The following is a 17,280-nucleotide window of genomic DNA, read 5'->3' as shown; positions in this document are numbered from 1 at the left end:
AGTTGACCCTCATAACCCTCTGATCACCGATCACCGGATCGGCCCCTTGCCTAGGCCTGAGGCCTTCCAGCAGAGGTGTCAGGCCTGGGCAGGGGACCCCCAGCTCCCACCATTCCCGGCTCCGCCCCTGCTACCCACGATCTCTGGCACCGCCCCTGCCAAGACCTAAGGCCTCTGGTGGAGGCATTAGTCCTGGGCAAGAGACCCCCAGCTCCCCACAATCTCCCGCTCTGCCCCTGCCTAGACCTAATGCCTCTGGCCAAGGTATTAGGCCTGGGCAGGGGACCCCCAGCTGCTCACGATTGCTGACTCCACCCCTGCCCATGCCTAACGACTCTGGCCGAGGCCTTAGGCCTGGGCAGGGGACCCCCAGCTCCCCGTGGTTGCAGGCTCCGCCCATGCCTAGACCTAACGCCTCTGGCCAAGGCATTAGGCCTGGGCAGGGGACCCCCAGCTGCCCAGGATCACTGACTCTGCCCCTGCTCCCCGCGATGGCTGGTTCCGCCCCTGCCCAGGCCTAACGCCTCTGGCCAAGGCGTTAGGTCTGTGTAGGGGACCCCCAGCTCCAGGTGATTGCAGGCTCCGCCCCTGCCCAGGCCTAACGCCTCTGGCTGGGGCATTAGGCCTGGGCAGGGAACCCCCAGCTCCCCGTGATCTCCCGCTCTGCCCCTGCCTAGACCTAATGCCTCTGACCGAGGTCTTAGGCCTGGGCAGGGGACCCCCAGCTCCCCGCGGTTGCAGGCTCCACCCCTGCCCAGGCCTAACTCCTCTGGCCGGGGCATTAGGCCTGGGCAGGGGACCCCCAGCTCCCTGCAATCTCCCGCTCTGCCCCTGCCCCCCGCGATCTCCCACTCTGCCCCTGCCTAGACCTAATGCCTCTGACTGAGGCCTTAGGCCTGGGCAGGGGACCCCCAGCTGCCCAGGATCGCTGATTCCGCCCCTGCTCCCTGCGATGGCTGGTTCCGCCCCTGCCCAGGCCTAACGCCTCTGGCCAAGGCATTAGGTCTGTGTAGGGGACCCCCAGCTCCCCACGATTGCAGGCTCCACCCCTGCCCAGGCCTAACATCTTTGGCCAAGGCTTTAGACCTGGGCAAGGGATCCCTAGCTCCCCGGACTGCCGGCTCCGTCCCTGCCCAGCTCCCATTGCTGGCTCCACCCCTGCTTCCCGCTATCACTGGCCGGGGTGGCAAAGGTGCCTGGTTCTCTGATCATAGCTGCCCCCGGCTCTTAGCTCCCCCCTGGGTTTCCGATCACCATCAGAGGCAGGGGGCTTCTTCCGTCCTTTCCCTTTCGCCTCCCAGCATTGTGCCTACATATGCAAATTAGCCACCATCTTGGCTGGCAGTTAATTTGCATATCGCCCTGATTAGCCAATGGGAAAGGTAGCGGATGTACGGCTAATTACCATGTTTCTCTTTTATTAGATAGGATAATTGAAACTTTGTATCCTTGAGCGGAGCTCAGGGCCCACAGGGCAGGCGGGAAGCTTGGCTTTTTCCATCGCCTGGGGCAACCCAAGCCTCCTGCTCGCTCCAGCTCCGTGGCCGCTGCCATCTTAGTTGAGTTAATTTGCATATTCGCTCCTGATTGGCTGGTGGATGTGGCTTGTGGGCATGGCTTGTAGGTGTAGCGGAGGTACAGTCAATTTGCATGTTTCTCTTTTATTAGATTAGATACTATTCTTTAGGCTTATTAATATGTTTATGGTATTCTTTCTTTTTTTAACTTCCACCCCATTTCATTGTTAAAATTTAAGTGCCCCGTATCCTCTATCTGTGCTTTATTAATATGTTCCCCTCCTATAATCTGTAATATTTCTCTTCTCTATTTCACAGAAACTCCTCTGAGAATACCAGTGACCTCCTATTATTCAAATTCAAAGATTATTTGTCAGTTCTATTTCCTTTTGACCTTTCGATTACATTTATTGCTATCAATCTTGGTTCTTAACACTTTCTAACACTGACTTTTCAGATACTATGACTTCTCAGTTTTCTCACTTTTTCTGAACATTTGTCTTCATAACTAACCTATTTGGGGAGGGGCTAATAGTCAGTCTTTTTAAAAATTTATACATTTTTGTTTCAGAGAGGGAGGGAGGGAGGGAGGGAGGGAGGGAGAGAGAGAGAGAGAGAGAGAGAGAGAGAGAGAGAGAGAGAGAAACATCAATGATAAGAGAGAATCACTGGCCTCCTGCATACCCCACACTGGGGATCAAGCCCACAACCCGGGCATATGCCCTGAATGGGTTCATATGTCCACGCTCAACCACTGAGCCATGCCAGCCAGGCAATATTCAGTCTTTATTCAACAATTTTTCCTCTCTTCATATGTTCTCTTAAAGGAGTACATCCACTCTTAAGTTCCCAATGACCAGGTCCGTGTAGACCAGCGGTTCTCAACCTGTGGGTCGTGACCCCTTTGGCGGTCAAACGACCCTTTCACAGGAGTCGCCTAAGACCATCCTGCATATCAGATATTTACACTACAATTCATAACAGTAGCAACATTACAGTTATGAAGTAGCAACGAAAATAATTTTATGGTTGGGTCACAACATGAGGAACTGTATTTAAAGGGCCAGAAGGTTAAGAACCACTGGTGTAGACAATTCCTAAATAATCATTTTAACCTTAGTTCTATCAATAGCCTCTTCTTTTAAATGCTTTTAAAATTTTTCTTAAGTTGTCTTCAATACTTTATCCAAAAGCCTCCATAATTTACTCATCTTTCCAGCGTAAGCCAGGATTTTTCCTAAGTTCCTGACTGCCATCCTCACTATTTCTCATATCTCTGAATATTTCTCAATTCCTTAAACTTTCTTCTAATAGTTAATTAAAACCACAGATTCCTCTTCTACCTTTTCTCTCACATGTGCATCTTCTTCCTCATTTCTATATCCAAGATTATAAGGTATCTTAATGCAACTCTCTTTTTTTTCCTTTATTTTTTTTAATTGTGGTTAAATATATATTAACATAAAATTGACCATTTTAACCATTTTCAAGTGTACAGTTCTATGGCACTAAGAATATTCATGATGTTGTGCAACCATCACTACCATCAATCTCCAGAATTTTTTTTATCTTTCCAAATTGAAACTCTGTATTATTAAACAGTAATACCCTATCTCTTTTTCCTTTTAAAAACTTCTTCTAGTTCTATTATAATTCTCCCAAAATTTTGCCTTTCCCCTTTATAAACACCTAATATTGTTCTTTATTATTTACCAGATGAAAAGCAATAGTTATTCTTTGAATGCAGTAGTTGTTTAAAAATGCTGCTGATGGCAGTGTACTAATGCTGATACTTTAAGAGTCATTTAGTCAGACATACTTCTATAAAACAACAATTCTGGGTTAGGATATTTTTAAAAATCTGTGGCCTAAGTTTCAATACTAGGAATAAAAAGTTCCAAAGTTCCAATAATACTATGATTCTACTACAGTTCCTGCAATTTGCAGAAAAACACTTCAACTGAGTACACTGTACTTCCAATTAACTAAAAAATATACTTCCAAATAAGAAATGACAGACCCTGGTTAATCTAAATAATTAATTTCATCATATTTTAGAATTATAAACTATTGTTAAATGCTTACTGTTTTTAAAGCAAAAAATTTCAACCCTACTATTAATCTCTGTTTTTATGAAATAGTTCCATTTCATAAATTTGTCCAATGGTGATTCAATTGTCTGTTTTTCCTTTTTCTATATTTTTAATAGTGTTATTCCTATAAAATAGAGACCATTTATATCAAATCATTTTGTACCCCATGTAGTTAAGATTCTACATGACAGTGATGTAAAAAATACTAACAAAAGGAAAAAACATAAACTCATCTGGTTAATTTAAGTAAGCCTCAAACAAAGCATAGCATTCACATTAGATGAATGTTCTTTCATTGAAAGGATGAAGGAATGTAGGAAGGCATGAAGAGAGAATAAAAAAAAGAAAGACAGAAAGAAAAAAGTGTTCCAGGGGTTTATTCATTGCTTCTAATTCCTTATTGAGTCATTTTAGGACAGAATGTAAGTGTAGCTTATCAAATGCTCTGAGGGTGCATAAGGAAAATTATGACTGCTAAAGCAATCAGAGACCAAACTAAATATGGTTAGATAAGCTATTGTAAGCAATTAATTAAATTGCACTCAATGCAAACATGGCGTCCTTTTAATAAGTTTTTCCTTCTGGCTAATAATGTTTCTGAACACTAGATGGCACTAAACTAAAGGTTTAAATGCAAGTAAAAATCTGTAATACCATCAACAATAAAAAAATATTAAAAAAGAGAAAGTAAAAACACAAAGTTGACTTTTTTAAATATAGGTAGAAAAAGCAGATATAACTGCTTTGCATAAAATTCATATATCAATTTTTGATAGATCTCTTACCTGGGAAGAGGTCTGTACATCTCATAAATATCTCCCAATAGATTAGTCCAAGAGCATACATGTCTACTTGTTTCAAAGCTGATTCACAGTCCCTCAGGTTCACAGCTCCTTCTAGAACTTCTGGTGCCATATATCTGATTGTACCAACCTGAAAAATTAGAGCAACAATTTTCGGAATGAGAATGAAGGACATACATTAGACAGAAATTATACATCAATTTCATATCAACAAGATGTTAATAAGTTATTGTACCCTAACTATGTTACTGAAACTGTTCATACCTGATTTTCTTAATCTATAAAATGCCCTTGAATAATTAAACTGTGGTCAATACATCCTATTGCACAGAATCAATAAAAAATAATGAGCTAGATCTTCCATTGCATATCAACATAAAAAACAACACCTTTAAGACACAGTGAGAAAAATGCAAAACAATATGTATACCACTTAATGTTTTTAAAAAGTCACAAAAAATATAAATGTATGTATAGACCTATATATGTAAATGCAGAGAAAAAGGCCACAGAAGGATATGCTCCACATTGTAATAGTGATTTATCAGAAGGTGACTAGGTCCTGTCTCACCTTGATAATTTTACTCCTACTTCAAAAATCAGTTCCTACAAATTTCTTCCTAATGCTTATAAAAAATGAACTTGAATGGCAGTGACTTCCATAATAAACTGATGAACTCTATGCAGTGTCTTTGGTATTTCTTAATTTTGTAATTCCTAAAATGCTATAATTGGTGGAATCCTATATAATAAAAGGCTAATATGCAAATAGAACAAACGGCGGAACAACTGAACAACCAGTAGCTATGATGTGCACTGACCACCAGATGATGTGCGCGGAATATGGCGGGTGTCAGTCATGGCAGGATGGTAGAGCAGGTGAGCAGGGGTGCCAGACCAAGGCGGGGCACTGGTCGCTGCCATCAGGGCGAGCCTCTGGTTGTTACTAAAAATTCTTTGCTCCCGTGCACCATGGTCCCGCCCGGCACTTGCACCTACTGCTGGTGCCAGCCCCACTCGGTGACAATCGCTGGGTGCCGTCAACGGGTGAGAGCAGCGGCTGCCGGCCCAGATCACCCCTCAGGGCTTCTCCACCTCCCCCTGCTCCTGAGGGGAGATCAGGGCCGGCAGCCACCTCTCCCGCCTGCTGCCGGCAATGGCCCCACTCGCACACAGTGCCGGAGCCGCTACTCACACCCACTGCCAGTGCCAGCCCCACTTGCACCCGCTGCCGGTGCCCAATGCTGGTCCCAATCGCTCGGTGCCATCAGTGGGTGTGAGTGGCGGCTGATGGCCCTGACCACCCCTGAGAGCTTCTCCACCTCCCCTGCTCCTGAGGGGCGATCGAGGCAGCAGCTGCCGCTCGCAGCCACTGACAGCACCGGCCCTGCTCACACTGCTGCTGGCGCTGGCCCCAATCGCTCTGTGCCTTCAGTGGGTGCAAGCAGGGCCAATGCCGTCAGCACATGGGTGCAGCAGCGGTGGGAGTGGGGCTGCCGGCAAAAAGGGGACCAGGGGCCACAGCGGGAGGGGCCAGGCAGGGGTGTGGAGGATGAGCCGAGACCCGCCCCTGTGCCTATCACAGCCTCACTGCCCACAGTTCCTTTCAAGGTGCACGGATTCTTGCACTGGGCCCCTAGTATAAGGATAATTATCACAAGTAGTTATCAAGGTAGTGGATTCTTAAATGCAATTCATAATGTTTTCAAAGTATGTCTGTATGATTCTTCTTGTATACACGCACCTCACTTATGGCTGCATTATCTTCTTCTCCTGGGCGTACCAGTCTATTTCCAGTCAGCCTCATGGACAACCCAAAGTCACTAATAACACAAGTTCCATCATTTTTCACCAGGACATTTCTGCTGTTTAAATCTCGATGGGAAATTGCAGGTTTATAATGATCTGTTTGGATAATTTCAAATATTCATTATTGCTTAAATAGCACTACTGGACATGAAATGAGTATGCAAGTAACAGGGACTACAACATAACTGTAAAAGGTAGTGGTGTTTTTTTTTTCTACCTATTTATTTCCTAATAACAAAAAAGAACGTAAGAAATCAAAATTTTAACTCAAAATCATTACTATTTTAAGTTATATTTTACAACATAATTCCTGTTGTATGTATAATTAATGAAGTTTTAAACTTCAACCGTAAGTAATAGCCAACATGCTGTTGCTTCTAATTTTAATACATACTTGGTTTTTTTTTCTCTTCATTTTAGGGCAGTGATTTTTCAACCTCTTTCATCTTAGGCACACATATTCTGTGGCACACCAAAAAATATGTATTTTTGCCAATCTTACTCCAAAAAATGTTATAATTTTTATTCATGCACACTGGACGGCTATTGTATTGTGTTGGCTGTTATATTTGAAGATACTGAGTTCTCTGGGGGGGAAGGGGAATTAAATTACCTCTTAAATGTTTTGAAATAGTATAGTATAGTTGGACTATTTTTAGAATAATAGGTAAAATCTTAAGTTCACACAGCTACCATACTTTCTTGCAATAGCATATACATATATATTCATTTTTTTAAAAAGGTAAACTAGTGAAAATATTAAGTAATGTTTAAGACTAAGATATGCACTTAAATAAAACTCTTACTTGATGGCAATCCTTCCTTTCAGCCAATGTTTGACTTGAAACCTTGCTGAATTAGGCAAGCCTTGACAAGAGGGATTAGGAAGATATTTTTAAGTTCTGTGCTAAGCCAGCTTATTAAAGGAGCTATAACAATATTTAAGAGTAAGAATAAGGAAACACAGTCCAAATGGTTAATGTGCTAAAGCACTAAAGTGAGTGAGTGCATCAAGTTGCTACATAGGTAATAACATTGGTCAATTCTGTATTCAGGAAAAGCAAGATGTCAAGACAAATGAATTGCTAAATTATTCAAGAGAAATTATTTATATATGAAGCAGCAGCTAGAAAAGACGATCCATGCTATTATACATTGGAAAAAGATCTAAGAAATTGATACATTAAGAATTCTCTTCACTACAGAGGTCAGAGACACTGAAAAAACAATGTTCTGGGCTGTATTATGACAGGAAAATGCTGTAAGGGATGAAAGCTTGAGAAAGCACAAAGACAGATTTTCACAGCAAAGCTAATTTAGAGCTGCCTATGATATGAGGTGTATTTTGTAACAAAGTCAGAAAACAAATGTATTTTTTTTATTTTAAAATATTTTTTTATTGATTTCAGAGAGGAAGGGAGAAGGAAAGACAAACAGAAACATCAGTGATGAAAATCATCGATCAGCTGCCTCCTAACATGCTCCACACTGGGGATTGAGCCTATAACCTGGGCATGTGCCCTGACCAGGAATCAAACTATGACCTCCTGGTTCATAGGTCTATGGTCAACCACTAAGCCATGCCAGCCAGGCAGCAACTGTATTAAAAGAACATTTTTTTAAAGTATACCTATACGGGTATCTTTGCAGGGACAGTGTTCAGAGCTTTAATCAAATTCTTAATGGTATCCATGACCCCTCTAGAGTCCTGAAATTCTTTTTCTCATTCTTTCTATTAGATTTAAAATTCAGTTCTCATGTCAGATCTTTCAAATGGCTGGCTAATAAATCTGCTACATATAAAATATACTTTTACTTTGAAGGTATGAATAAAATTTCCCTTTAATTTTGACTCCACATGAGTATCATTCCTCTTCTATTCACTGTCTTACCTCCTCGTGGTAATTCTGTATGAAGATAAGCCAGTCCTCTAGTCACAGAATGAGCCAGACGGCAAGAGCTTACCCAATCACTTGTATGGAGACTAAGATACTTGCATAGAGATCCCTATTTAGAAGACAAAATAAAATAAAAAAGAGAAAAAAACTGCAATTAATTTACTTGATTAGAAGATAAGTTATAAGTCTTATAAAGGACTTGCATAGGTTAGAATTCCATGGATATCTAATAAATTATGGCATTTCACGATCTCGAAGGAGTAAGACATTTCCTTGGATAGAGAGAAAGAAAAAAAAGAATTTAAACATGATCAATATTGATTTTTCCAATATTTAAAATTATGAAGTTATTTCATTTTAAATACTTCTTTAATTTCAAATTAAGATAGAAAATGAGTCTTTTAGACTCTTTCTTTACACTATACCTCTTATCAGTACAAATACAAATTATATTGTTTTACAAATAGGGAATAGGAGATTTTTGTAAATATGTATGTGCCAGTGCTACTCAAAGTGCTCGTCCACAAGATATTAATTATCAACCAGCCTGGGATATGGAGCTTGCACCAGAATGAATGTCAATCAAAGTACTGCTTCCTTCATCAAGAAAGTCTTGTGGAAGGGTGAGAGGGTCGGGGGAGGGAAGGGATGGAGAGATAAGGGGGTACTAAACAGTTAACTAGTGACAGTTAATTCACATTCTGTGTGAGATCCCTTTCTCATTGCAGACCCTTAAACTAGTTTGCAAACCAGCGATGTCCTACTGAATATCTGATTAACTACTTGTATAAATCTCAGTTTATTTGAATGAAGAACTTACATTGGGATAGTACTCCATCACAAGCAAATACTCCATGCGTCCATCAGCAGTGACTCTTTCATCTCCAACTATAAAGCGAGCAATGTTGTCATGTTCCATCAAAGGCACTCTGTAAATGTTCTTTTCATTGATAAAATTTTGACGGTTTGCGAAGGAAAACATTTTTACAGCAACTGGACGCTCATCTAAGGAACCTTTATATACTGCTCCATATCGACCCCGGCCAATCAGCTGCAAATTTGTTTTGAAGCAAGCAAGGTATTAATTCAAATCACAATGGAAAAATCAAATTTACTAAATAAAGTGTACATTCATAAGTGTGCCACAGTTCTCTATTGCTTAAAGGTTAAATTATGCCACTGACAAGGAACTAATCAAGTCCACATTTTATATGGCTCAGGAAGCAACTACTAGACCCAGCCTTCCCAAAGACAGCAACAATAAACTCTGAAAAAAATGTAAAAAGAAACTAAAAGTGCTGGAGAATGAAGAAAAGGAGTTAGATAGTGAGGGGAGTCAACACTTAGAAGAAAGGAATGGCACGAGTTACCCCCTTTTATAGTTTTTAGCCTGAGGGCAGGCTGCAGTCAGCTCTGTGTACTGGAGCTAAAAACAGAATAGAAAATCTATAATCTTTCTGGCCCCAGGAACCAGAGGACAGAATTTGGGGTAATCACAGCTGCTGGAAAGTGAAGGGAAATTTTCAGAAAGGAGAATCAGAGAAGGGGAAATGGAGTGAATGCATGGGACAAATTCCTGCTAGAGACAAAGTAACTGAACTGAGACTAAGAGTTTGCAGTGTGTCCAACCAAGATAACTGCCTACTAAAACAACTGCCTACTAAAACAAACATTGAAAGTAAACACACTTCAGAAGAATCTAAAGAACATAGGGTCTGCATCATATTCATATTCACAATACCCACGATATAAAATTAAAAGTTACTTAATACACAAACAACCAGCAAAATGCAACCTGTTCTCTTCATTTTTTGGCTTCTGGGGATTTCTCTCACTTTTTTTTTTTTTTGGACTCAAAGGCCGTCCCCAGGCTGCGCCCAGGCGGGGGCCGGGCAGGTGTCCCCGCGCGCCTCACTTTTTTATTAAAATAGGTTGGGGATTTACTATCATCAATTTAAGGATATTTGTTATATTTCACTCACTGTTTCTAAGTTAAAATTTAACAAACAGACTGTTCTTTAGAAAGGTTTATCAATACCTGGTTAAATCAGCAATGTTTGGGAGTGTCTCTTTTACTCAATCCAGGATAAAATCCTATGGTTTTTAATAAGTTTTTTTTTTCAATGTAGTAAATTGTACATTTAATTATAATACATTTACTAGCCACATTTATTTTGTGAATTGACAGTTCATTTATTTTGTCCGTTTTTTTAATGAATTATTTCTTCATATGACTTATACTAGCTCTGTAGCAATTCTTTGTTTCTGTGTTGAAATACTTTTTTTTGTATCTGGCTTTTAACTTTGTTATATTTTTCTCCCAAATGTAAGGTTCTTAAAAAGTTTTACATTATCAAATCTACCATGTCTACTATTTAACAGTCTCTGTAGTTTGAGGATCAGATTTATATACCTATTATATTACAGTCTCTGGTTTGGGGATCATAGTTTATTTATTTATCCTAATAAAGAATAAAACATTCATAATGATAAAACTTTTAACATAGTCCAGCCAGCATGGCTCAGTGGTCAAGCACCGACCTATGAACCAGGTCACAGTTCAATTCTTGGCCAGGGCATATGCCCGGGTTTCAGGTTTGATCCCCAGTGTGGGGTAGTGCAGGAGGCAGCCAATCAATGATTCTCTCTCATCATTAATGTTTCTATCTCTCTATCCCTCTCCCTTCCTCTCTGAAATTACAAAAAAAAAAATTAACTTTTAACATAACTTCTGAGAAATTGCCAAATAAAAATTAAGTTCTATGGATTATGTAATAATCCTATGGGCCTATAAAAATATATAATATATTCACAGACAAGGAATATTTACTTGAATCTAATATGGATTCCTTGCCTGGCACATACTTCTCAGAATTTCACATCCTTATTCCCAAATTCTGTTGAAGTCTGTACTCAAAGGTCAATTCCTTTCTAAATATACTTTCTTTAATAACCCCTTTTCCATAACTTTCTAACTTTCTTGTCCATTTTATTTTTCTCCATAGCACTTACTATTACTTGAAATAATATACATTGGTTTACCTGTTTATAGATTCTCTCCCACTACAATGTAAGTCTCAAGAGGGTTATCTATATTGTTCAGCTATATTCTCAGTGCCTAGAATAGTCTTGGCACTAAACTGATATTCAATAAATGCTTATTGAATAAATAAACAAATGATTCAGTGAGTGAATAAAGTCACTGTCTCAGATATGGGAGCAGAAGAATGGTCCATAATCTAAGAGCAATCTTACCTCCAACAGTTTCAGATTATCTAGGTCAAGAGAAGGCTCTGATGCTGCTGCCTCCATCATGTTCATACTGTGCAGACCTTGTTTACGGTCTCCTATAGGAATAGGCAGAAGTAGTTACTGTGTGCTTCTCTTAAAGTGAATATTTTACTATACTTTTTATTATATTACCATTAAAAAGAAGAGCTACAGAAGCGTAGGCAGCAAGGCTTATACCTAATGTCAATGGGTGTAAAACTATTTAGTAAACTAAGAATTATCTTTAAATTAAGATGAGTGATGAATAACATGAAATCTGAATTCTGGGAGATGATTCCAGTAACAGACCTAGTTTAAAACCTTCAAAAATACTGCCAAGACATTAAAGGTAGTTTTATTAGTTATTCAAATAAATGAATGAGTGCTGATTTCCTAAAAGTTCACAGAACCTAAAGTTTATTAGAAACAACTGAACATTTGATGATACTGAGAAATTACTGTTACTTTTTAAAATTTGGAAATGGTATTGTGGTTATATATATTTTAAGTCCTTCTATTTCAGCAATAATACTAAAGTATTTATACATAAATGGCATGTGATTTTTAAAAAATAATCCAGTGGCACAGAAAGGTATAGTGAGTGAGGCTATAGATGGATGATGTATAGAGGTGATAATTGTTGAAATTGGGTGATAAGTATTTTGTATATGTTTGAAACTTTTCATAAACACTAAAGGAAAAAGGATTAAGAGAGAAAAATGGGAGCTACTGTACCACAGAATGTTTTTTAGCATAAAGATTTTAAAAAGGAGAAAATAAGTATCAACTAAATGGCATGTTTAATAAACAACAGAATAAGAAGTTATATTTTTACCTGTCAGCATCCTGTATCCGAAGCATAAGGCAACTATCAAAACAGCTAATACAGAGACTGATGCTAAAGCAATGATTATTGTTTCATCTCGGTTAAATGAATGAGGTGGACCTAAAAGAAAACAAATTTTAAAATATAGTTATCATTAAAGAAGATGTACATATTTACAATAGAATATTACTTGGTCATTAAAAAAAAAAAAGAATGAAATCTTGCCATTTGTGATACGTGGGTGGACCTAGAGGGTATTATGCTAAGGGAAATAAGTCAGACAAAGACAAATACCATGTTATTTCATTTATAAGTGGAATCTAAAAAACAAAATAAACAAAACAGAAATAAACTCAAATACTGAGAAAAAAATGATGGTTACCAGATGGAAGAGGGGTTTGAGAGGGATGATTAAAATAGTGAAGGAGCCCTAGCCAATTTGGCTCAGTGGAGAGAGCATTGGGCCCATGGACTGAAGGGACCTGGGTTTGATTCCGGTCAAGGGCATGTACCTTGGTTGCAGGCTGGATCCCGGGCCCTGGTCAGGGCATGCGGAAAGCAACCAATCGATATGTCTCACATCAATGTTTCTCTCTGTCTCTCCCCCTCCCTTCCACTCTCTCTAAAAATCATTGGGAAAACATCCTCAGGTGAGGATTAACAAAACAAAAATATGGTAAAGGAAATAAGTAAAAATTGGCAGTTATAAAATAGTCACAGTGATTTAAAATATAGCATAAGAAATATAGTTAATAATATTATAATAGCTAAGTATGGTGTCATGTAGGTAGTTGACTTATAGGGGGATTACTTCATAAGTTATATAAATGTCTAACTACTATGCTGTACACCTGAAACTAATATAATAGTGAATGTCAAATGTAATTTAAAATTTTTTAATGTAAAAATATAGTTATGGTTTTTTTTAGTATTTTGTTAAATAGTGACAGAAAGACTGTATCACTATATAGTCGAATCTGCAATGTTTTTGCATCAAAGGAAATAAAAAATTAATAAATTTTAATAACTGAAAAGTATATATTTCATCAGATTATTTTATAAGATTATATACATTTAGGACACTGAAATACCTGTTAGTTACATTCCTAATTCTTAAAATACTAGAGGCCCAATGCACGAAATTCATGCAAGAGTAGGCCTTCCTTCCCCCGGCTGCCAGCACCAGCTTCCCTCTGGCACCCAGGACCCGGGCTTCCCTTGCAGCCCTGGCTTTGTCCAAAAGGTCTTCTGGAAGCACATCTGGTCTAATTAGCATATTATGCTTTTATTACTATAGATTAACTACATCATGGAACAGCACAGACAGAAGAGTATATTTAACAGAATAGTCTTGGAATCACATTCGGTGTCTTTTTGTAATAAGATTTTAGAGAGAGGAAGGGAGAGGTACCGAGAGACAGAAACATCAATGTGAGAGAGAAACATTGATTGGTTGCCTCCTGAGCACCCCCTACTGGGGATTGAACCCACAACCTGGGCATAGGTCCTGTTCAGGAATCAAACTAGTGACCTTCAGCTCATGGGGAGATGCTCAACCAACTGAGCCACTCCAGCTGGACTCACATTTGGTTTTAAATCTTGACTCTACACCACTCTCTCAGTGACCTTTAGCAAGTTATTTGACTTTTCTGATATTCAATTCTCACATTTGTAAAAATAATAATCTCTACCTCACAAATCTTCTATGTGGCTTAGATGGAAATCTGAGTACTCAGTATAGTGTTGAGAATGTATTATCTATGCAATAATAGTAGTTATGTTTACCAATATTAATATCATGATTAAGAGAGTGTGGCTTTGCTGGTAGTTAAACCTGAACTGGACTTAAAACTCAGTTCTTCACCCTCTCCGGTTTGGCTTAGTGGATAGAGTGTCGGCCTGCGGACTGAGGGGTCCTGGGTTCAATTCTGATCAGGGGCACATGCCCAGGTTGCAGGCTCAATCCCCAGTGGGAGGTTGGGGGGTGTGCAGGAGGCAGCCTATCAATGATTCTCTCTCATCATTGATGTTTCTATCTCTCTCTCCCTTCCCCTCCCTCTCTGAAATCAATTATCTTAAAAACAAACAAACAAAAAAAACTCAGTTCTTCCACTTATTGTATGACCTTCAGAAAATTTCTTCACCTGTCTGAGCCTAAGTTTATTCACTTGCAGAAAGGGAACATACATATCTAAACCACAGGGCTATTATGAGCAGGTACACCATTTTATGTGTTAGTTCCTTCCATCAATCAGATCATACCCAGAGAAACACCCTTTAGGATGGGTGCCCACCAACTGGAGTATGTCCAGAAGACATGAAGGTATGAGAACACTGAAATGTGATGGGCAGAGAAAAATGAAAGTGTCTGGTATACAAAAAGAGAAAATTTAAGAGCATACGATAGCCGTCTTCATGTGGAAAAATATATTTGTAGCTAGAAAGAATAACATGATCCAATTAGTGAGTGTTCCAAGGACAGCAGACAGAAAATACTGTTTTTGATGCATGGTTGGTTGAATCTGCAGATGTAAAATCTAGGAATATGGAAGGTCAACTGTGTAACCACAGACCTATCTCAAAGTGGACCTATCCTGTTTCTAACAAGATACTGAGTTGCTTTGCCCAGACAGCAGACCGAAACCACAAAGCATACAGCAGAAGCATAGGAGAAAATTTTGACCTCCAGTTGCACCTGGAACCCCACCCTCCACCCCCGTCCTTCCCCCCACTCCCATAAATGTTTCTAGAGAATGACAACAACTGGATTTTTAAAAACAATTAAATTTCTTAATGACAGCAACTAAGTAGCATTTTTATCATAACATCAATTCTGTCCATTCACTGTACTTTTCCTGAGTTTTCCTACATGCAACTAGATGTCTTTAATGTTTTTCTTCTATGCTGTTCCTATAACTTCACTATTAAAACATATTAAACTACTTTTTTTTCTTCCCCACCACTGCCTGCCCCCCTATTAAACTATTTTTTAAAAGTTGGTTATGCTAGGTGACTTTAAGGTCCTTCTAATCCCAAAATTCTGTATAACTCTTTTAATGTTTCTTGAACCTCAGTATTCTCTTTACTTTTATTCCCAAATTTACAAAGAAAATGCAACATAACTTTTACATAAAATATTCATTAACCCAAAATCTGAAGTACGAAATGTTAATTCATATACAGGGAGGATGAAAAAGTGTTAAGTAGATCTTTAAACATATTTAAAAAAAAAAAACACATGCTAGTGGTTAAATATTTCAAATGGAAAACTTTCCAGGATATGTCACATGGTCTAAAAATATGAGACCCCTGAAAAACTGCCAGAAAAAAATATTTCAATGTATATTCATATATGTGTGCAATAAAAGAGGCCTTTAACCAGAAAACTCTTTATTTTTTGTTTCTTTTTTAAATTCTTTTTTTGCATATATGCTATATATATGCTATATCTGAAATTGTTTTGTTCCCCTAGCTCTAATAAACCCTCTTCTTCCTCCCTATTAGCTCTCTCAGTTAAATACTCAGCCAAATGTAAACACTGCTATGTATGCCTGCGTGCAATGGCTCAGATTATACAAGCAAGCGCTTCCTGAACGCAGAACAGACAGGGAACTGCTGTCTGCCTCATTGGAGCCTAGGATGTTTCTGTTTACAAACCCTGGAGCCAGGCAGGGGCCACTACTGGAGTCAGTGCTGTTTGCTTCCTTGCTACACTCAGCCTTTGTCTGGGTCTGTGTGAAAGAAAGAACAACATCGCTGCATGTGCAGCAAGCAACAAAAGAATTCTTAACTGATGGTTATTTGGCTCCTAAATCTTTTACAACTCTGCATGAAAAAGCAAATTAGGAATTTGTTCTTGTTTTTAATTTTTTAAGCAATGTACTTTTCATAAAAGCAGAGGAAAAACATTAAAATCAAAACAATTAATGTGATTACAATTAAATGAATTCCTTAGCAAAATAATTTAGATTGCCAAATATTGTTTCTGTGATAATGATATATTACACAGTTCAATGTTTTGAACAAATATTTCTATAAGAAATAAACAATTTTATTTTAATTACTATTTTTAGAATGGCAAATATACAGCAATCATGATCACAGTAATGTTTATGTTTAATGTCCTAAAAACAAATTAACAGGAGGCATATTTCTTTTTTTTTCAAGTTGGTATTTAATACTATTTAAGACTTAAAGTTAACTTGCCTCAATCATTATGAATAGACTTTGTTTGTTAGAAACAAATAACAACAATAAACAAAAACAGTCCATAATCTGCTAAGTCCAGACATTTTATGGATGAATTATAAAATGGAAAACTAAGGGAGAGAGAGAGAAACAGTTGAATTAAACAACAACAAAAAGTTTAAAAAGACAACAGGAAAGACATTCAATGCCTACCTTTCTTATTAACTTCTAGCTTAGTAAGGTTTATAATTTTAATTTCTTTAAAATAGGTGTTTTGTGATTAAAAGAGATTGATTTTCAGCACTGTGTTTCTTTTATTCAAGAACGGATTAAAACTAACAAAGTTAATTATATTTCATCAGAATAAAGTCATTAAATAAGTGTAAAAATAGCATTTAAGTAAATAGATTAAGAATTTTTAGTAAAGCCGAAACCGGTTTGGCTCAGTGGATAGAGCGTCGGCCTGTGGACTGAAAGGTCCCGGGTTCGATTCCGGTCAAGGGCATGTACCTGGGTTGCGGGCACGTCCCCAGTGGGAGATGTGCAGGAGGCAGCTGATCGATGTTTCTCTCTCATCGATGTTTCTAACTCTCTATCTCTCTCCCTTCCTCTCTGTAAAAAATCAATAAAATATATAAAAAAAAAAAAAAAAGAATTTTTAGTAAAGCCCTAACCAGTTTGGCTCAGTAGATAGAGCGTCGGCCTGCGGACTCAAGGGTCCCAGGTTTGATTCCGGTCAAGGGCATGTACCTCGGTTGCGGGCACATACCCAGTGGGGAGTGTGCAGGAGGCAGCTGATCGATGTTTCTCTCTCATCGATGTTTTTGACTCTCTCTATCCCACTCCCTTCCTCTCTGTAAAAAATCCATAAAATAT

The 17,280-nt window shown here is 38.6% G+C and overlaps 1 protein-coding gene across 2 annotated transcripts in view; it reads right to left on the bottom strand.

Moving 5' to 3' along the window:
• The window catches only part of BMPR2 (bone morphogenetic protein receptor type 2), a 64,062-nt gene that overhangs the window by 27,381 nt on the left and 19,401 nt on the right, over window positions 1-17,280 (bottom strand). For both annotated transcript variants that reach the window (XM_023760341.1, XM_014461761.2), the window contains exons 4-9: window positions 12,226-12,336; window positions 11,376-11,467; window positions 8,941-9,171; window positions 8,115-8,229; window positions 6,158-6,318; window positions 4,396-4,543 (exon numbers count right to left, since the gene is read on the bottom strand). In XM_023760341.1, coding sequence (XP_023616109.1) covers window positions 4,396-4,543; window positions 6,158-6,318; window positions 8,115-8,229; window positions 8,941-9,171; window positions 11,376-11,467; window positions 12,226-12,336 — 858 coding nt within the window. The remainder of the gene's footprint in view (window positions 1-4,395; window positions 4,544-6,157; window positions 6,319-8,114; window positions 8,230-8,940; window positions 9,172-11,375; window positions 11,468-12,225; window positions 12,337-17,280) is intronic.

Source organism: Myotis lucifugus, unplaced genomic scaffold (genome assembly GCF_000147115.1).
Source record: "Myotis lucifugus unplaced genomic scaffold, Myoluc2.0 scaffold_3, whole genome shotgun sequence".
NCBI lineage: Eukaryota > Metazoa > Chordata > Mammalia > Chiroptera > Vespertilionidae > Myotis > Myotis lucifugus.
Note: the sequence above shows the minus strand (reverse complement) of the source record. Positions and strands in the feature narration are given on the sequence as shown.